The 22,552-nt window shown below is 45.1% G+C and overlaps 1 protein-coding gene across 7 annotated transcripts in view; it reads right to left on the reverse strand.

Moving 5' to 3' along the window:
• The window catches only part of EVA1A (eva-1 homolog A, regulator of programmed cell death), a 183,695-nt gene that overhangs the window by 10,484 nt on the left and 150,659 nt on the right, over positions 1 to 22,552 (reverse strand). For 5 of the 7 annotated variants that reach the window (XM_085218415.1, XM_085218419.1, XM_085218421.1 and 2 more), the window contains 2 exons: positions 4,358 to 4,522; positions 273 to 446 (listed from right to left, as the gene is read on the reverse strand). In XM_085218415.1, coding sequence (XP_085074541.1) covers positions 273 to 446; positions 4,358 to 4,522 — 339 coding nt within the window. The remainder of the gene's footprint in view (positions 1 to 272; positions 447 to 4,357; positions 4,523 to 22,552) is intronic. The other 2 variants (XM_085218416.1, XM_085218417.1) reach the window with 2 other exon arrangements.

Here is a 22,552-nt window from a genome sequence, read left to right on the forward strand (position 1 = left end):
TTAGAAATAAGACCACATTTAAGTTCACACCATATTTAACTTCAGATGAGAGCAAATCCAGGGGAAAACAGGGCACCATAAAGCCTGTTGCGTGTTGTCTGCCAGAGCTGCCCTGGTCAGGCCTTTCAAGGCAGAATTTTCTGAGAGATGAATGAAAAATACCAACAGCTCAAAGAAAGGGATTTAGCCGTAAATGACTGGGATGTAGGGCTCTGTGCAGAGCCTACAAGGAGCCCGTGGGAGCGCAGAGAGGTGGCAGCCACCAGACCTACCTGTGACGAAGGCGTACGCTGCTAGGATGTTGCTGAGCAATGCCATCTCTGTGCTGGCACCCACGGGCTCCATGCTGCTGGTGAACGCTGGTGGCTGTGTCTCATCCACAGGAAGCAGGAAGGGGGTGTTGTCTAGAGGGTAGAAGGTGGCCGACCTCCCTTTCTTCTTCTCTGCTTCGAAACAGAAAGGGAGTGAGGAACCAGGCGCGTGCACCAGCCCTGTCCTGCCCTACCTATCCTCATCTGCGTTCAGAGATCTGGAGCTGCTCAGCACCAACCACCCACATTCGCTCCCCTTTTTGGGGCAACAAAACCTTTGCAGTTAACTTCAGCCGAGCCCATGCCCTGTCTGCATCCAAACAGCATCTTCTCTCCACTGTCTCCTGCTCTTTCATGTCACCGCCTAGACACACCCACCAGGTTACAGCAAACATAGAATCAGGTTTCTTTTATCTTATGTAAATCAACGGAGCCTTTATCAGCTAACTTGTTATAAGCCTGCACATGGGCACGGAAAACACACTAGAGCTGGCAACCCTGTGCTGGAGTCGCGCTGCAGTGATCATTCGCACCTGGCAAACAGACAACACTTTCTCCCCAGCCTTTGCAGAGAAGGGCGAATCTGAATTTATCTGACTGCCTTCAGAAGTTCACTTGCATTGTGTTTCACCCAGACATCATTTCCCTCTGGAGAAGTGAGCAAGCATGAGTTAATGATTTGATTTTATTTGTAGAAGACCAGAGCTGAGGAGGCACATAATTCCAGGTGGCTCAAAGAGACCCTTTCAGACCTTATCAGCTCGCTGCCGAGTACTTCTTGCACCTTGATCTGCTGGCAGACACTCTCACTGGTCACAAAACACTAATTGTTTTAAACATATGAAAACCAGTGCACAGGATCCAGCTCCATCATCCATGTGATTGTTAAGGGTAGTTGTTACAGCTTCTCAGGCTCCTTTTCCTGGGTGACCAGCTCCAAGCAGCGCGCTGTGGAATCACAGACTTGCACCTGGCTTTCGCTTATCTGCAAGTATTAAACTCAGGAAACTGGCGGGTCCACCTCCTACAATACCACCAGTGCCATGCAAACAAAGGGCACAACCAGAGATCATCTGTGCTCACCCAGTCCGTGTCCATTCCCTAATGACCAGCAAATCAAGACAAGACATTCAACCTCCCGCTGTGTGTGCTGGGAAGTGGCACAGCCCAGAGGAGCAGCAACGGAATGAGGGCTGTCAAAGAGAACAGGTAATACTGGATGGAGAGGGACTGAGTGCACGAACGTGTGTGCAGCAATGCCAAGCCCTAATGTGCCTCGGAGGAGAAGCAGCAGAGATGGATGTCCGGGTGTTGCTGCGAGAGCTCAGCCCCGAGGAACGTGGGTGCAGTTGTATCTGCCACTGGAAGACTGCATGGCCTTGAGAAAACCACATCTACCAAGCTACCAAGGTGTAAATGACTGCCCCAGAGAAAGGTTTTCAAACATGGGTTTCTGGGTGGCAGATGCAAAAGAGAAAAACATCTCCACAAGCCCTTCCTTTGGGAGAACAGAGATTGCTGCAACTAGGTGTACAGAGAGGCAAAGGCACAGCCAGCAGGAAATTAACAGTAAATCTTTGGAAAATGTTTTAATTCAAACGTAGGCACCAGAAATGCTAACGTGCCCTCTAATCTTTCTTTTTATCCTCCTTGCCTGATAAATCCATGTCTGTACAAACGGTTGAGGTTTTCTTTACCACACCACCATTCCCACCAAGAAATCCACAGGAAGCAGAGTACATTTTTCATTCCTTCAAACTGAACCCCTGCCCTCCTGAAGATGCCCTGGGTACTTCAAAGTATCCAGCACTAGGTATCTAAGCCACGGCAAGCAAATCCTGCTGTTAGCTGACAGATCTTAATGGAGTGACTCAGCTCTCCCCACGTAGCAGGAACTTAAAAGCTCAGTGTATTTGTTCACATGGACATCTAAGCCATCTCAGGGTCAGCAGGACATCCACACAGATGGCAGATATGAGAAGGGATGTGGGGAAAATTCCCACTCTTTTAGAATAACTCCTGCAACTACAAATGACACATTTGTGTAAAAGCAATAGAATCCTGCCCCTGTATGTATGCACACAGAGGTCTGGTTCTAAAATAATTAATCTAAAATCTCTTTACAATAACAAAAAGGAAGAGCACCGCCAGCATATAATCTCATAAACATATTTCTCATCCTAAAGAGGACCACTGAGTTATGTGCTGCAGGTTCCTGATAGGCCTGTAAGAGGTTTCTGTGATACGAACCTGGCACCTCTGTATCACACTCTCTCACTTGCCCAGCTCTGAATGAGTGACAGTATACCTACTGCCCCTCACTGCCAATGCACTCACAGCATCTCACTAGGAATGAGATTTAAACTATACTTGCCGTGGGGGCTTCCCTGTTTGCATGTGCTACACCAGTCAGGAAAGGCTCAGATGAAAACACTTGTGTGGGGATTTGGACATCCCTTGGAAAACAAGCTGTGCAAAATGGTGTCTTTTAGGAGAGAGTAAGGCACAACTCCTCTTATGCGAGATGTAAGAAGAGTCTCATTTTTTTTTCTTCTGACTTGTCTGAAGAACTGATGCAATCAAACAAGTTTTTCAGTGAACATTCATCTGCATATGCTGTACTCCAGCAAAGAGCATCACAGAACTACACAACAGTTTCATAGAACTGTACAGGACTGTACAAGAACAGACAGGAAAGACAGAAGATGCTGGGGTTATGCAGGAGGGAAGAACAACCAAACATCACAAGGGTCACGTGTTGGTTTGCTATGCAGTTCCCTTGTCCGCCTTTTATTCCAGGATCACATTTCAATACAACCCCTTTCTTCTTGCTAGCTCTGAAGACCTCATTTGCCCTAGCAGCCCACCTGCTGCTGGTTACCCCTTCACCACGTCCACCTTTTCTTACTTGTTCTGACTCACTCAGGCTGTTTTCCTTGCGACTTTACGCCAAATTAGAGCTAAAGTATTTCAGCTAGGAGAAAGTTTGCCCAGTAACATAGGAGAAACTATTCAAGATACTGGGCTGACTTTTGCAAATAGTTTTAATAAAAGAAATAAAACAGGAAGGGAGATTACAGAAATGTCCAAATATTTCCTTTTGTGATTTCTGAAACAATATTTCAGCTGTTAATTTTAAACTGACATCCTTGTTTGAAAAGCACTGCATTTTTTTTTTTTTTTAAATGAATGAATAAACGATATGAAAACTAAATAAAAAGGTGTCATTTGTAGAAGTGAAATGTTTACAGGAATGAGAATAAGCTCTGTGTTTTTCTTCTCGTTTAAAAAAACCACCAAGATGACAGATTTTATTTCAGGCTAATCCAAAGTTCATTTTCTTGGCAATTTTTTTTTCAGTAAGGTCTCCGCTGACCAGTGTGCCATTGCTGACACGTAACTGCCTGCAGATTGGTTACTCAGGCTGTGAGTTAACTTCGCCTATAGCAGACAAGGCAGCTCTGTGCACAGCAACCCCCTCACTGCATTTCAGGGAGTGGAGAGTGGGAAATTCCTTCAGTCGTGTCATCACCACCCCCAGTGTGGTGAAACACAAAGCAAAAACATTGCCTAACCCAGTAAGTGCTCACCTGCCATTTTCCTTTATTCATAATCAATCCCTTCCTTCTACTCACCTACCCCTCGACAGCAAAGATCTGACTTCATTCCTCTCTCTCCACTTTGCTTTTTTATGAAAATGGCATCAGATTTCAAAGCTCCGCTGAAAACCTCTCTGTCCCCAGTGAAGCAATCTCCTGCTGTGTTTGCCCTGCTTTGGATTTGGGACTGCATTAGGTGGGTCTTCAAAGTACTTCTGTGGCGAGTTTTGACATGCATGGCCATGACTGCAATGTCAAGAAATTCAGCGCGAGTTTAACAGTTCACTTTAGTCAGACACTGTTAATGCCCCAGAACCTCTCATTCTGACCGTGACGTGGATGGGTACAAAATAGAAACCTGGATAAAGTATAAGTTTCCATAAGGGGAAGGGAAGAGTTACCAGACCACAGTAAGGCCTGAGCCAGTATTACAATAGTCACAGTTACCTGGGAGGGCACGTCCTACACTGGGAGGAGAGACATCGGAAAGGAACACACCGTCTCCTATAACACTGGCATCAAACAGCTTTGGTCGCAGTGGAAAATGTGGCTTCTGAAATCCTTGGTAATTGATTGGCCTTGGCTGGGTTTCATGCAGGAGCTTCCTGGGAACTGAAAGAGAAGAGTAAGAGGAGCACAACTGTTAGAGTTAGTTCAGCTGATCAGAATGAGAATTATCGCGTTGTGCTGTGGGTTCAGCTGATACCTAATTAATCATGTGCAGAACAAACAGGCACTCATTTACCACTGCGATGAACGCACTTCAAATGCCAGCACGGAGATACGCAAGGAGAAAAGGCTAGGAACTACAAAGCGCTCAAGATACGGTTTACTTCACTGGAACAGGCTGCCAGGGAGGTGGTGGAGTCTCCTTCTCTGGAGATGTTCAAGACCCACCTGGTCACCTACTTGTGTGACCTGTAGGGAACCTGCTTTGGCAGGAGCCTGGACTCGATGGTCTCTGGAGGTCCCTTCCAACCCCTACAATTCTGTGGTTCTGTGATACTTATAATTAAGCTTTTAGACTAGACTGAGGGTCATGTTTGGACAGCTTATTTAGACACCCATCTAAGGCAATGAAATGACTGATAAGTTGGTCTTTGGTTCCAGCCCTGAGCTTCAGAGATCTGCAGCTGGTCCTATCATGGTGGCAGGCACAACAGGAAGCCCCTAGCAAAGGGCACTGTCAGTTATGCTTGAATCCCTGTCTCCCTTCAAGCGTTATGTTGCTGACTTGAGACTGCATATCCATTTCTGGATATCCAAAACCCACCTCTGGAGGATGCTGTCCACAAAAAAAAAAAAAAAAAAGCTTAAATTATCCACCACAAAATAAGAAATCCTACCTGAAAGAAACCCTCTCCACCCTATGAGGTCTAAAATACTCCCCTCTTTGGACTTCAAGCTTCAGCCATGCTGAGAAAGACCTCTTCTCTGTTCCTACCATCCTGAGAAAGAGGATGAGGGCTTGGCTAGCGCCTTGTTTCATCTTCACTGTAAGTAACAGACAGGTGAGAAAGGTTAACATGCCTGCCAGAGCTGCGTCTGTGTATCACTGGTCCCTCTGGACCAATGCGTGCCGTAGTAACAAAACTACCTTCCCCTCCTGGATGTTGCAAGGCCAGCTCTCTTTGGCTGTACCTCTAAGCAAAGCAATCAAAGCTCCTTAGTGTACACCCACAAAAGGTGAATCCACACAGTAAATTCACTGATTTGCCCTGTAGGGACATAGCAGCATATCATTTATGGAGCTGAACCAGTTCTGTGCCTCAGCCATGGCCAACACCTGAGGCTATTTCAGAGCAAAGTGCCTTTCTATACAAAGAGAGAAGAAACAAACCAACCAACCAACCTTATTTATGCTGTTCAGCTCAGAAATTAGAGGAACAGTGTGCTGAAGGACCAAGTAAATAAACTGAAATTTACAGGGGAGAAATATGTTTTCCCCTCTGGTGACTGTACCCTAATACATACATCAAAGCACTGCTTTGTTTCTGCAGACAGCCAGCACTTCACTAAGTTAAAGAACCAGACTACTGAGAACTGACACAAGATCATTAGACCCACAGAAATCCCAGGGAAGAACTGCTGCAATGTTCGGCCCTCCCTCCTTCAAGTCTGATGGTCACAGCTTCTACTGCCCCAAGTTGGCTGCCACCTCCCATGCCTCAGTTTCCCCACTGCTCCATTGCTATCTCTCATCTTTGCTCTTTGCAGAGGCGTGATGAAGAGTAATTAAAAAACCAAAGCACTTTGAGATCCTTGGCACAAGCTTGAAGGAAGATTTTGAAAGCATGCAGCCCTGGAAGAGAAAGGAAATTCCTGACTGCCCCTTGCAGCTAATCAGTGCCAAGCTGGAGCGTGAGATTTAATCACACCCAGTAAATCTGCCTGCATAAGTACAAATATTCCTGGTGGGGGAAGCAATCCAACTGCCTTGTTTACATTGTGTTTTACTTGCTGTCTTTGCTGAGGCAAAGAGAATTGTTTCTATATTTGCAGACTGACCTCCTGTATCAGGCTGCCAAGATATCAGTGCTGAAGTTCCCATATTATTAGAAGAGTCATGATAAGTCAGGAGACAGACATGAAAACCTACAGCTTCTGAACAGCAAAAACCTGGCACAGCAGTCTGTAATGAAATCTGAATTAGCAACTGTCCTCTGATGGGAGGGCAGCAAAAGATGCACATCCTCTGTTAGGAGCTAAACAAACTGTTCCAGTGTCTCACCATACTTACTTTTTCCCTATATCTAACCTAAATCTCCCCTCTTTGACCTTGAAGCCATTTCCCCTTGTCCTGTCACCACAGACCCTGCTAAAGTCTGTCCCCTTCTGTCCTGTCGCTCCCCTTTAGATGCTGACAGGCCGCTCTCAGCTCACCTTGCAGCCTTCTCTTCTCCTCTGCACAGCCCCAGCTCTCAGCCTGTGCTGTAGGAGAGGTGTTCCATCCCTTGGATCATTTCCGTGGCCCTCCTCTGGACACACTCCAACAGCTCCGTGTCTCTCCTGCACTGAAGACTCCACATCTGGATGCGGTGCTCCAGGTGAGGCCTCACCAGCACAGAGCAGTGAGGAAGGATCTCCTCCCTCGCCCTGCTGACCACACTGCTTTGGGTGCAGCCCAGGGTACGGTTGGCTTTCTGGGCTGCAAGGGCACGTCGCTGGCTCATATCATCCACCAGCACCCTCAGATGTTTTTTCAGCAGGGCTGCACTCAATCCTTTCATACCCCAGCTTGTATTGGTAGTGGATGCTGCCTTGACTCAGGTGCAGACCTTGCATGTGGATTTGCTGAACCTCATGAGCTTCACCTGGGCCCACTGCTCAACCCATGTAGGTCCCTCTGGATGGCATCCTATCCCTCCGGTGTGTCAACTGCACAAGGCTTAGTATCCTTCAGATACTGCTGCATCTCAGGCTGAGGGCCTAAAAGGCATCTGGAGAACAAATCAGTATGGCCTTAAACACCTTTCGTCCAAACTGCATCCCATAAAATCTGCTGATATGTGTCTGATGAAGAACATGAAGCAAAAGGAACACAGAAACACAGTTTCAGTAGGTTTGGGCTACTCTGCCATATTCCAGATTGGCTCTTCTTCACAAAGATCTCCTTTCACCTCCCAGCCTTCATGGTCAACTCTGGGGCAGATCATAGGCTGGGTGGAGCTATATCTTTCTTTGAACAGGTGATGCCACCCTTCAGCGTTCGAAGAAATGGACAAAAAAGGTCTTTTCCTAAGCACATCTAGGGAATTGAGCTTTCCCTCCCACCTTGGCACCTGTGCTAATGCCACTGAGAATACTATCTGTGGTACAGGAGAGGAGTTGTGGTAAGACAAAGCATGGCTAAATCACAGCAGCTGGCCAACAGCATCCCAGGGAAGAATGGAGAAGGAGAAATAATTACAGGAAAGTATTCAGAAAGATTGTTTATCATTAAGGCACCTTAGGGTGCTGTTACTCCTCTGGGGTGGCTAAGAAGGTCAGGCATAGAAACGCTGATGCCAAAAAGGCTTTTGGTGCCTAAAGACAGAAGTGGCTGTGTAAAGAGACTTCCAAAAGCAGGCAGGTATTTAACATTCGTGATTAGCTTTGGTACTTATAAAAATCCTAACCAGTTTCTGTTTTCATTTCAGCAACTAAATTCTGTACGCAGTTTAGTGAAAAGAAGGAAGAACCTACAATTTTTTCGTTTGTAATGACCACTTTTCTTTGTGGACTCCATAAACATCTTGAGGACATTTCACCAGGACAGACCTAGCTTTGCAAGGAGTAAATAGTGTGATGGCACATAGCAAGTCTTTTCTTATTCTAGAACATTTATACAACACTACACCCATATATAGCCCAGATAGATTGATTTAGAAAGTGTGAAACATCTCAATTTCCAGCTAGCTTCTGTGCAGCAGCCAACTCCACAAGAAAGATTAAACATCTGGTTCCTTCGAAACGCCTTCCTTAAATCCTCCAGAGAGCAAAACATCAGACACAAAGCACGGCGTGAACTGCAGCAAGGTGTCAAAAAATGTTATTCATGATTAAACCCACCAGAAAAAAAATACCTAGGATTTTAGTCTCCTCTCAGCGTTAAGCACAGGAATCCTGCAGGGAAGGACTGGCACTTGGCCTGCTGCGTGCAACCCAGCAGAGAACTTAGCACAGTTTGGTCAGCAGAACCAGCGATGTATGTAGACGAGGGAAAGAAATAGGGTCATCAATCAAAATGCTAACAGGTCTGATAGTCAGGAGCCCTGCACCTTAAGAAGTAGATGGGAACTGAGTTGGGATGAGTTGAAAGAGAGGCAGTACTCGGAGGACCTTTGGTCTCTCAGAGGGTAGCAGTCAGCACTGAGATGTGGACATTCAATCAAATGATTAAATTCTCAAGTAATGTGGGCCAAGCAGCTGATAAGGGTTTCAAATCTTTATGTAATCTCTCTGCTCTAAAAGCAGAGCCAGCTCCTTGCTCGCACTTCTCTCACTGGAAGACTGCTCATCTCCCTGAATCAGCACCGTGCTACCAATAATTTATTACATTTCCCAATCAAGACCTTTGTTATTCGTGTGCAGTGAATTAATGGTACAACCCCACAACGCATCCACACCATCACTGCATGCCACCTTCCCCTTGCAAAAAACGGGGCAAATGAAAATCAAAGCCACAGTGTGCTCTGTGCAGAGCAGGCCTATCAGCCTTGAGTATGAGCACCTGGCAGGACAGTGCGAAGAGACACATGCTGCTAACAGCATCCTTATTTGTAGGTGGTAGAGACTCCTTCTGCTGGGATTTTCCATGCAAGCACTCCCTTGCGTGGCCAGAAGACAGACAGGTGACTAGAAGTTACTGCACCTAAAGCAGCAGAATTCCCAATGACTATGCTAAGAGATGGAAAAGGCCAGCCAACACCTCGCCTCTTTGTTAAGATCATTTGCTGCATCTTGTCTGCAGTGCTGATCTGCCTGCTTTTAAATACTCCAGTTCTGCGGGTTCAGCTACTTGCCACGTGAGATTGTTTTGCAGAGGATTATGGCTCTTTCTCGGGATCTCTATCCCAAAATGCTGACGAGTGTTTCAATTTAAGTGCGTATATTATTCCACTAAACAAAACGTTTGACTGCTATAACCCCCAAATTTTACAGACGGGAACCTGGCTCAGGGACCGAGTTTTGAAAGTAACTGTTTAAATATCAAAGTAATTTACCCAATTTCACAGAGGGAATCTCTGCCAAAGAAAGGAGAATTTGGTCTCCCTGTAGTTCGGCCTCACAAACCACCCCCTCTCTGCAAATTCCATCATTTGGTATTTCCTGATGCTTCCGCAGTCCTAAACACGTTTAAAGACTTCCACTCCCAGGACTCGATTACTGTCTAACTTCCATCATCACTGTACCCACATATCAGTCAATTTGAGGAGAGATCCCCGAAAGCTCTTTCTTAAAAACACACAGATGGGTTTTGTCAATCTCCAGTCCTCTGCTATGTATTCACTTGTGCATTTGCAGCCCATAAGCTCAGTACAACTAAAGCAGATCAGCAAATCCTGCCACGAACAACAGAAGCAGTATGCAGTTTGAATAAAGCATGATTCCTTCACTGATGAAAATTACAACCAAGCCTTTTATCTCGGCAGGTTGGGGCCAGGAACTGTGAATGCTCAATGTGTTTTTAATTAAAAATAATAAAAACACCCTACTGTGAGTAAGCACCCAATATAAACTACTGCATTTTTTTTTAAAGGTGGCAGCTCTGAAGCACTGCTGTTTGAGACTTGAAAATGTATGGCATGCAGACATGGAATCACTCATGTTTGTGAACTACTAAAAGAAAGCAGTTTCTTAGCACATCTGTAAGGTACACAGCTCCCTAAGACTGCAGAACTGGATGAGTTTTAAGTGCTGTAAAGCGTAAGTTAAAATGCTGGATTGTGACTGCATCAGATCACCAAATAGAACAAAAAGGAAAAATCACGTATGTAAGAACACTCCGAATCTGGTGACAACAGCAATACCATTACGTAGTTAGAAATACAGGAGTGAAGAAACTAATTTGAACACCAGAGGTAAACAGAGGCACAACCTACCCCTCTGGTTCCTGACTAAATGTCTTAGGCATGGTCACAGAACCACAGAATCACAGAATTGGCTGGGTTGAAAAGGACCACAGCAATGAGAGCTGCTCCAGCCCTCTGACCATCTCAGTGCCTCCTCTGGACCCGCTCCCAGAGCTCCACATCCTTCCTGTGCTGGGGCCCCAGCCCTGGACGCAGTGCTGCAGATGGGGCCTCAAAGAGCCGAGCAGAGGGGGACGATCACCTCCCTCTCCCTGCTGGCCAACCCTTTTTTCATGCAGCCCATTAAATAGGGGTGGCCAGCAGGGAGAAGTCAAGAGTTTTCCTCTTTTCACGGTCACCTCTGTCACACCAGATATCCTAAGCCTGCCTTCAAATCCTGCCCCATGGTCAACCATTCCCCACGTATCTGACAGGGGAGCTGCTGCTCTTTGGTCAAGTATGGCTGTAATCATTTGGAAAGAGACCATCAGATCCTACAGTTCTTATGTGTCGCCATGAGTGACCACACTGGGCTGGACACTCCCATATAAAAGCCTGAGGTCATCAGCTCCGCGCCTTAGCGAAAAGCCATACTGTACCTCTGGATCGTACCAATCCAGAGGTACTGTACCAATCTGTATCGTATTTTAAGTACGGTATAGTTTACACATCAGTGTAAAGGGTCCCAGGAGACAGCAGGAGAAGGAATCTTGTGCAACTGACCTAAGCCTGAAAGCTGGAATTTGACCAACACGCTGCCCTTCAAAATCCTCACTCCCAAGCAAATAAAAAGGAGCAGAGACTTAACAAGCCCTTTCCTTCTCCTTCATTCATTTTAAAAGGGGAGCTTCTTCTTCCAGAGAGTGCTGGTATGGTCTGTAATCCTGAAACTAAAAGTAACATCCAAGAGAAAGAAGGAGTTACTCAGCCTACTGCAGGCATGTTCTGTGAGCGTGGTGGCTCCAAACCACTGGTAAGAGGAAGTGACTCACGCCAATTACAGTAAGTCCACTTCCAGGCACCATGTGGAAATCAAGTGAGATTCTCTGGGAAAACAGCCCTGCCGTAAGCAAAGCTACCTACGCCAAAGCCTGAAGCAGGGCCCTCCTCCCCTTCCCCTCCCTGCAGACACTGCCCAGAGCAGAAATTCAGCTGTTTTGCTGGTGATTTTTGGGCTGGAAATGGTGCAAGCTGGGACACCTGGCATGAATCAGACCGACTTTCAGAGTGCTCTGCCAAGACCACTGAGGCAGACCAGACACTTCTCCCTTTGCTGCATCTATTGAAGCAGCTAACTACAGAAAGGTTGTGCAATAAGTGCATAAATAGAAACAAATATCTTGTTTTCTTTCCACAGAAGAGATGCTTATCCTTATCTCACACAGCTGTAATCAGAAGTAACTTTAGAAGTCAAACATTTCTGGTCCAGAAACAAAGACCACACAACAAAATTTCACTCAGTCTCATCGTTTCTCCCAGTGGGCTCCTGGAGCCTGTGACATACAAGGTCTTAGGAGAGGAAGGTATACTTGGGACACCTCTGACTGAGACTCTCCATAAGGCAAACAGTCTCTGCTCCCTCCCAGCCTCTCCTTTCCCTTCTAGCGCTGGACTTCGGGACAGCTTTCTCCTAACTCCAGGAATGTAATAACCTTATTAAAAGAGCTAGTTCTCCTCACTTGGGCACTCAACACGTGTGCCCTGAAGAAGTCATCCTTAAACAAACTAAATTCCTAAGCTCCCTGCACAGCCACAACTGTAAAAGGTGGGTGCCTTGAAATCCCCCAGGGGAGATTCTGTCTACTTAAATTTAGGAGCCTAATTAGGTATAGTTAATGAATCATAATGTTACCTGTGGATTTATTCTCCTGTGTATATCTGAGTTAAAATCTTACAAACTGCTTCACATCTTTTGCTTAGATATTTTCTTCTATCCTGAACTTTTCAAATCAGGATTTGAAGCTACAAACACCTTAATTTCTAGCCAACGATGCATGTGCTTGATCTATCCACAGGCAGTTTTCCCTCTGCTTTCATAGTCATGAAAGTTAGTTGTTGTTCTTTCATCATCCTAAGTGTAATAACAGAATCTAAAGCAACTCACAAATCTCCTGCTTGATGTGGCTTTTTGTCTCCAAAGGGCACAGTGGAAAGCATCACATGCACCAGTCTGCTCCCTACAAGCTCTATTTGGAGAGAAAAATGGATCAAAAGGAAGAAAGCCTTGTAAAAGATATCTGCAGATATGCAGAGTTATGTTCATCTGGTAGTTCTCTGCTTGGTGCTGAAGTCAGTACAGTTCTGCATTTTCACCAGGTAACACATCTTCAGGAGGACGAGACTCACGCCGAACCTTGGCTCCACTCCTCATGGGATATTCTGTCAGTGGAGGGCCTCTCTGATAGCCTGGCTGTATCCAATCTCCACCAGTCCCACAGGAGACCGACAGCAGCTTTATGTGCCTGAGCAGCTGCAGTACATTTTAAGGAATTGAGGTGGGTAAGGATCAAACCCTTCACCTTCAGCAGCTACTGTTCGAAGCGTGGGTAGCTACAATCAGCACTGCAGGAACAAAGCCAGACTCAGAACTCACATACGGAGGCAACTGTGACAAATAAAGCAACCTTCCCTCTACTGAAATCCTGAGTACGGTCAGAATCCGGCCATTCAGTTATGTAGCCTCAATCCCACAAATGGCAGCATTCTTCTGGCCTTCTCTCTTCCCTGTTTGGACTGCATCTTTCACACACTTTCATTGACGCTTTGCAAACCAGCCCCTCACATATGGATCTCTTCGGTGCTACAGAGAACTGTTGGTCTCTTCGAGGAGAATTTTATTATGGACTGAAGTCTTGGGCAATGCTGTAAGTATATTCACTCAATTTCTGAACAGGCCCCAAAATGGAGCCCTGTGGAACCCCACTAGTGACTAGTTATCACTTTAATTTTAATCAACAATTTCGCACTGCACAAAAGGCTTTGCTATTGTAAATTACTTTTGTCTTTGACTTATTTAGGCCATGGACCTTGGCAGAAAGTCTGCGCAGCTTATCTATTTTTCAGGAAAATACATGGCACAAGATGTGGCTCCCAGGAGAATGCTGACAGAACAGTAAGCATTGTGTATTCAAGTGTAGCTGAATCAGAACCAAGGCTCTGTTCGTGTGAAGAACTGTTTGCCAGTGATGGAGGAGAGTCTTTGTGCTCTGGAAGCCAACATATACGCAGTGTGGCTGCAAGTTACCAGGCAGAAAGATACAAGGATATCCAGGATGAAGTAAGGAGAATGTGATGGAGCGAAGGACCAGAGCTTCACAGAATCCATCTCAGCCTCCACAAGGGATGGCAGGGAATGAGGATGTCCTGAAGGAGAGGAAGTAAAGACATCCATAGCTACAAATACTTGAATAGGGGGTAAGAAGCCTCATGCTTCAGCATCTGATCCAACTGCTTGCCTGGTACAACTCAAGCCATTAAATTCCAATAGGTAGGAATATAATTCTTCCTCTGAGATTACTGAGCAAGATGGACATTTGTGGGATATCCTTTGACTATCTCTGAAGCAGTATCACCCATACTGAAGTCCACAGACCACTGGTGATCTGTAAGGCATCAGAGAAGTGATCTAGAAAACAACTAATTAGGCATAAAAACAAACAAAACAAAACAAAAGAACAATCAACAACATTTCTCCAGACACTCCCACTTAGTTTGTCTAAGTACGATAGCAGGCACAGGCAGGAGATGTTTCCCATTTGCTCTCATCTAATTAAAAATGTTGTAACTATAGCAGTAAATATTTAAAAGGGGGTTACAAACAGGAGCGGAATCAACTTTTTACAACGGTAGATAGTAATAGGACAAGAGGAAATGGTTTGAAGCTGAGGGAGGGCAGATGTCAGTTGGCTGTCAGGGGGAAGTTGTTTGCTGTGAGAGTGGTGAGGTGCTGGAACAGCTGCCCAGAGAGGCTGTGGATCCCCGTCCATCCCTGGAGGTGTTCAAGGCCAGGTTGGATGGGGCCCTGGGCAGCCTGGGCTGCTGTGAGATGTGGAGGTTGGTGGCCCTGCATGGCACAGGGGGGTTGGAGCTTCGTCATCCTTGAGGTCCCTTCCAACCCAGGCCGTTCTGTGATTCTGTGATTCAGTCAGGCTACGCCCTCTAAAACAAGTCTATTTTCTATTTATCTAAGTGCTACTTATCTGGCAATACATGCTTAGTCCTTTATGAGTTCATCAGCTTTTCCTGCCAGCAATCAAGCAGCAGGGAAGGAGACAAGGGGCTAGATTTTTATGAAAAGATAATGATGCCTTGCTAACAAGACTGAGAAATGTCCAGAGAGTAGCTGGTATCCTCTGCCAATAAAGGAGGTTAATTTGTCACATGTGGCAATTCCCAGGATCTCACAAGATGCCCAACCTGGAAACCTTGCAGAAGGAAAGCTTATCAAGAGAACAGGAATAAGAATTAAAAGTGAAATAAATGATATAAGCTGTCTACAGTGCTAAATGCCCTTCAGTTATATACAGATGCATGCAAATTAATATTTACTGAACCACAATGCAATCTAGTTTAAGACGCTATGCTTGATGCAGCTTCTGTTGTACAGACTTGGCTTATAAGAGAAGCCAGGCTACACAAACAAACTCAAAATCCAAAGATCTGTGAGCAAAGTGGCAGAAGTGTTTTTTTAATATAAATCCTCTAATTTGTAGAGTTATTACTTGAGAGATCTCTTCCTTTGGGGACGAGATTTCCTAATCCCAGTGGAAATTTTGAGGATAATCTCTATAGATGTTTTAAAATTATGAGAGTATTAAACCTCAATTTTTTTTTAAACAAGTACATTTAGGTAGTAGAACTCCCTCATGCACAGCACTGGCCTTAAGTTATCTGGTTTTTAGACTGTGAAAAGCTCTTCCCATGTTTCTTGTATTTTTTTTTTCTGGTACAAAACCTCATAGCATGCATCCTCTTGCATCCATGCATATCCTGAGGGAGCAGTAAGGACACTGTGCTCAAGTGTTACTACAACCTCTACTGCAAGTAACTGCCAGCTTTCTGAACACTAAATTACATTCACTTTCTTGCCAACCCATAAAAGCAGACACACACCATGGAAAAGAATGCCAGGGTTTTGTTTTAGCATAGCAATGTTACTGAGCACTTACCCCCTGCTCCTGTACAACCTGCCCTGCAGTTACTTCCACCGAGAGGAATCCGTGAGCACCAAAAAACTGTGGGAATGTGCAGTGCTGCTTGTGGCAGCTTTCCAGTGCTTAATAATGGTTTTTTAAAGCAAACACGAGGTTTCAAAAGCTAAATGTTTGTTTCTATTAGGCTTCATGAGATGCTCAGTGAGGAAGGTATTTGAGAGCTCTAGCCTGCTCTTTTTCACCTCCACACACAAGCAATTAATCTATATGGAAACCCCTTTCTCAAACAATACCTGGATCCACACCACCCAGCTGAAGACACTTTACTGGAGTGAGATGGGTGGGTAATTAATCTTTCCATCAATTACACAGGTGGGCTGACTGGTCTCCCAGTTTAACCATTTCAGTTAAATGTTTGCATTGGTGTGACGGAAGCTTTGCAAGAGCTGCAGGTACACAAGTTATATGCATTCATATACACACAGGTGTAGGACGTAACTGGGGAAAAGGCTCCTCTCATTTATTACAGTGTTAACAGAGCTAAACAATGCTCAGTCGAATCCTGCCCACCAATGAATGGAGAAAAAATCCCCTTACTAATTGGGACTCCCTTGAGACCTCTCTAAGAGATTAGCAGGTCTGACACATCCCAACTATCTGTAATACTTGAGTCACGGGAAGATCCTCATCGTGTTGCCCTCCTAGCCAAACCTCAGGGAGGTCATTCTGGGAAGGCCAGCAGCACTTCCTTTTTCTTGGTCTTTGCCAAGCACGGTCCAGTTTAGGTCTGTTTGGGCAGCAAGGTCTGTTCATTCCATCTCTCCTACTTCACCTTTCAAAATGACTGAATAAAAAGAGTAAATGGAGATGCATCTTTGCATTCCCTAGGAAATACAGATAGCAAAGGAACTACGAGGCCTCCAGTGTAGTCATTGCATGATGTATCACCTCTATTTTTAGGTTTCCTTTAGGGGACTCTTAAAACAATTTTTCAGACTTTAACACATGCCTTTGTTGCCACTAACTTGAACTCAAAGCAGATCCTTTATCTGGCACACACTCAATTTAAGTTGCTGCTTCTTTCAAGTGGAAATTAATGCTCTGTATCACACAGTGTGTTTGTTCTCTCTACTGAATATCCCACTAACTGATATTTTAGCATCAGATGAAAGCATTAGTCCAACAAAGAGCCAGTGAACATCTTTTGAACAAGTAAAACTTTAACAAGCACATTTCTGAGAGGTCATACAGACAGGGATGGTTGACGAGACCCTGTAGGCATTCAGGAAGCTCGTACAGTCCCATCCAAGTATTTCTGTCTCTTGCTGGGGCGACCACAGTTTATACCAACAGGGAGACTGCTCCTCTCTGCAATGACACATGCTGCAGACCTTCTTGGCTCACAAATAAAAGTGGCAGGTCCTCCGAGGAAAAAATTAATCCTTATTGATTCAGCTGCTTAGGATACAATCTACCTCACAACCTGCTCAGTTTACAGCAACAAGCTATAACTGATATTAATAACTGTTATTAATTGCACTTCCAATAACCATCGTGTTACTTCAAATCTAAAGTAATCCATCTTAATTACCTTAGCGTTGATAACTGCTTGTGATCATAGCAGTTAGAGGAGAAATATACCTGTTAACTTGTTGACTGCCAGATACAGACTGCTGATAGGAGATATCTGATGTTAAAATTAAAAACTGACCTCAGCCTGGCAGGAGAGGGCTGTGATTCATGCCCATGACTTCTAGGCACTGCAAGAGTGCAAACAAGTAACTGAACAGAGATCAAAGCATGAGCTATTTGACTGGAAGAAGGCAGAATGCTCATCCCTGGCTCAACCTCACAGAAACCTCCTCTCCAATTTCCTCTCAGCTCAGCAAGAACTTCAGCAAGTCCAATACAGAAATCTGTTCCATTGCCACCTTGCTTACTCCTGTGCCCCCCAACTAAAATTACTGCTGTGGTGGAGAGTGAGAATCAGCCTAGGATTCTGCTCAGTCAGTTTTGTACCTTTGAGTTGCTTCAGACTTTTCTCTGAAAAACAGAGACCCTATCTGAAACAACCTGTATTAAAAAATCTTGCATGAAGGCTACTTTTTTCTTCATCCTTGAGCAAATAATTCACTTCAAAGGATGGCACACCGTGAAAGAGACACACTTGAATTAAAAACACAGTATGTAGAAGAAACGCTGCCTTTGTACTTGTATAACCATCAGTGCAAAGAACTGCCTGCACAATTTCCAGGGACAGCGTATGCTTTGAAGATACACAGGTACTGATTTGATGCCAGGCTTTACGGAGCTGGAAATCAAAATCTGTCGTCAGCCTACTTTCGATATAATTGGCTGACAAAAGGGATGAAATATCTACAACATGATTTTCAAACTCAGGCATTAAATGAAACGTATAGGTGGTAACCATGAAATATTGTTCACAAAATTCTTCTACCAAGGGAATCACGGCACATTGCAGTGCTGAGTCTTGCTGCAGTCCTTACAGTTATAAGGGGGGTGCAGTTTGTACCAGTCTGGTGACAGCAGATCTACGTGGTGGTATGCTGTCACAGACTGCTGCCTGCTGTGCACTGAGATGTGGACTGCTGCCCCCAGATTTCTTCAGAAAGCAGAAAGGATTCTTTTCCCTCAACAAGGGCCTGATGTCACCTGAACGTTTGCATTGTTTACCTTCCTCTGAAATATCAGACACTACAGTAGCCACAGCTATCTGCAGACTAAAAACACCTGGCGAACAGAGAAAGAAGGAAGCCAGGATCTGGAGACGATTCCTGCGTAGGAGGGATGAGCCTAGCCTTGCTGGGAGCCCTGACCTTCATGCAGAGGTACCCGAAGTGATAAGGAAATGCAGGAAGGGAAATGTGTGTGGTCCTCCACTTACACCTACAGCAATTTTCTGATAGATAAAATCAAGATTGGCTAATCTTTAGAACCATCAGAAAGACGCAAAAGAGCATTAGCCTCCACTTTCACACATCCCGGGAAAAATAAACTGTGGTTACAGGAATCCTAGGAAATTAAAGATGTCATTAGCCAGGAACAGTCTGACAATTCGTGTGCCATTCAACTCTCTTAGCACTCTAAATAACAGATGCATCCAAAATGCCCACTGGATGTAGCATACAGACGAGTCCACCTCCAAGGTGTGTCAGGAATGGGCAGTAGCAAACGCTGCACCTGCAGCTTCACAAGGCAGTGCGTCGAATTCCAGTGTCAGGAATTCCTGGGCTTTGGCACTGTTTTTATTTTGTTCACCAGCACAGACATACCCCAGTATGACCAGAGCTCCAATGCAGAAAGCTGAGCAGCTGGGCTGGCTTGTGAGGTCAGGGCTGTTCCTTGGGACTCAAAGCACCCGGGACATGTAATCACAGCTCCATAGCAATGTAAAAGACATTATGCTGATGACCTGGAGATGTGGCAGGCCAAGAAAGATCTGCGCTCTCTGACCCTAGTAAAAGAACCAAAGTCAGCTCTTGGAAAGGGGAGATAACAGCAGGACAAGGGGAAATGGTTTGGAGTTGAGGGAGGGCAGATTTCAGTTGGCTGTCAGGGGGAAGTTGTTTGCTGTGAGAGTGGTGAGGTGCTGGAACAGCTGCCCAGAGAGGCTGTGGATCCCCGTCCATCCCTGGAGGTGTTCAAGGCCAGGTTGGATGGGGCCCTGGGCAGCCTGGGCTGCTGTGAGATGTGGAGGTTGGTGGCCCTGCATGGCACAGGGGGGTTGGAGATTCGTGATCCTTGGGGTCCCTTCCAACCCGGGCCGTTCTGTGATTGCAGTTGCAAAACCAGGGACAGCCCTGAAAGACAGCACACAGACCCAAGGCCATGGCACATATTCAGCTTTGCACCATTTGAATGGACAGCCCTTCAGAAATACTAAGTAACAAAATCTTCCACCGGTGAAGAGCACAGCTGAAAATACTTGAAAACATTTGCTTAGCCTTCCCTGAGCTGTCCCTGCATATGTGTTCCAGCCATGCTGGCAACACTAAACCTCATTTATGCAGAGGTACCTGTCTGACAGCCCATCCATGATGCACCATCTGCCCTCGTGGAACAGGACATATCCCCTCAGGGCAACACCGACAGCAGCGCTCAGCCTCCACCATAACAGAATGAGCTCAGTCAGCCCTAGCTGACTCTCATCAAACACACTTATTAGCACAGTACAGAGCCATTACTGCCCAGAAACAAGAAGGAAACACAGTACTGTATTTCCTCCTTTGCCTTAAACACAAAGAACAAAAAGACTGTATTGGAGCATCCAGCGGGGTATGTGACTGAGAAAGGATATTAAGTCAAAGGAAAGTCTTTGGCTTAATCTTTCCATATTTTAATTAAATGATGGAAGGGACAGAAAGCTAAAATAGATGATGATGTGCAACTAATCTCCCCCGTATTCTTGGATTTCTAAAATTTCTCTCTTAAGTACCACTACAACCACTGTATCACATTGCAGCGGAAGTTAAGTCTTAAGCCACACTTGTATCAATCATTTGACTAATGAGCTACCCAACAACTGCTTCCCTCCAGTGCTTTTCTCCACTTGTGGCTGTTCTATAACTAACTGCACAGACATAAGACAGCTTCCTACTCTCATTCCCCATCCATGAACATCTAAGCAAATCTTTAGAGCCATACCTGTATGCAGTTAAACACAAGTATAGTTTTGAAAAAGTATGATGCTATAGTCCGATACTAAAACTCTTTTTACCTTCTCAATGTGACAAACTACAAAACAGAAATCCAGTTTCTGGTGGAACTCCCTAACACCAGTACCTGGCTGCTTAAAGGAGTACATCTCTTACATGTTTTGCATTTATTTATTTTCTTGTTTCTTTGTCAGTATTTATCAAGATTTTTCTAACAAGAAAGACCCTGACTGCACTACCAGGAAAACCATCAGAAGAAACAGTCCAAGGGAAAGAAAGAACCCACCACCTGCAGAAGGGATGTGCTGTATCTCCCCATTTCCGCTAAAGTCATCAACAGCCAGAAATTTATAAGCATTCCAGCTCTCTTGAGACAGAAACCTTCCACTCAATTTAAAACCAGATATTTCCCTACCAGGGCTGTCCTCCCAGATCAGATCCAGCTCCAACTCTGGAGAGAACAAATTCCTCACAGAAATAATTATTACTGGAACACTTGCCCCAGGACACCTTAATGTAGAGCTCAATAGGAGGTCTTCCACTGGTTTCTTCTAGTGCTGGCACATTCACACAGATGGACCAAGCCACCATGAAAGACAAACTGTAAGGAAAGAGAATAAAAGTTGGCTGTGCAATTCGTCCTGTACCCAGCCTTCTGTACCCTTTATTCTGTGCTTCATCCTTCACTCTAATTGCAGCAAAGAGCTGAAAAACGTTGCCAATAAATATGGGGCTTCATCAAACAAAGCTCCCATATTGTTGGATTAAGAATCACTTTCTTCTTACAAACACAGAGAAAATTCAAAGCACTTGTGTCATTCTGCATTCATAATGTGGAAGTAACCATAGTGGAATCAGAATATAGCTGAGGTTCTGAGTGCCAGTCCAGCGTAAGTCAGACCACGTCTTGGCCTCTTGGGAGGAATGGCTGGATAGAGAAATTGCTCTTTTCCCTGGACAGACACAACCAGCCAGCCAGCCATGTAGCAGGCATCAAGACATCAAGACAGAGTCTGGTAGTCAAGTACTACATGGATGTCAGTCAACAAGTATGCAGGAAAGGCAAAAAATGATGTCTGAAAGATGAGTCATGTAAAATGAATGTGCTAGCCTTAGAAAAGTCATAATTACAAATGACACCAATGGGAAGACTTGTTGGCTGTCAGAGTTTACCTGCCAGACATAATCAATCTCTGTAAGTCTCTGTCCTGGGATGGCATGACTCGCATACACAGAGGTGGTTCTCCAAAACAAGCTCATGACAGGCAGGTGACATACAGAAGCTTACATGGGCTGCACGGCATCATTTCTTTAGGAAATCTACCTCAGGCTACACAGCTGTCAGTTTCACCACCTCACTTGTAAAGGAAGGACCAGAGAAGCCACATCTGCCAAGTGCTGAAGGCAATATGCACTTTAGAGACCGTTCCTCTGGGTCTGCCTGCAGCAGACTTGAATAGTATAGCCAAGGATATAACCAATGACATAAAAAAGAAGTAAATATGATTTTCATATTAGATTCAAATATGCCAGTACCATATTATTATCAAAACTGATTGAATGAAAGTAATCTTCTGTCAAGGAAAAAACATTTCCATTTAAAGTCCTCAAACAATCTCATCCACTTCTGACAATTACCATCTGTTTCTCTTCAAAAATGAGCCAACAGAACATTTCCCAGGCAGAACAGTACATTAAGTAGATGGGCATGTTCAGCCCAGCCCTCAGGCCTTAGGGGGCACTGGGCTCACATCGGAGAACAAAACATGAGAGAGAGGGGCTTGGAGCTGGCACCTGGTCTGTCTCCGTGCTCCAAAGTCACTGAGTGGATCAGAGCATATGCAGCTTCTGTCATGAGTTTAGAAGGAGTTTGAACACCTACAGTACTCCTGCAGCAGTACAGGCCTCACCCTCCAGGATTTGACTCCAGAGCATCCTGCAGAGCTGATCTACAAAGTCCTACGAGCACTGAGCTCCATGGCACTGGTGTTGTAGGTCCACAAGCTGTACTGCGTTCTGTAAAGCATGGAGGCCCAGGGCACTGGTCCACGTGATTACCTGTACTCCAGATGCTCACATCGTTCTCAGCAGAGTTTTAGGCAATGCCAATTAGCACTCCCTGGACGACGTTTGGCTACAGCCTGGATCACTCAGGCAGTTGGTATGTATGACTGACTTGTTTTGGAGAAAAAAACATCTGGCTAGATGCAAGTCCTGCTGTACTGCTTGCATGTTTTATTTCCCACTGTAAGTGCGGCA

This window comes from Meleagris gallopavo, chromosome 2 (assembly GCF_905368555.1).
Source record: "Meleagris gallopavo chromosome 2, MGAL_WU_HG_1.1, whole genome shotgun sequence".
Lineage (NCBI taxonomy): Eukaryota > Metazoa > Chordata > Aves > Galliformes > Phasianidae > Meleagris > Meleagris gallopavo.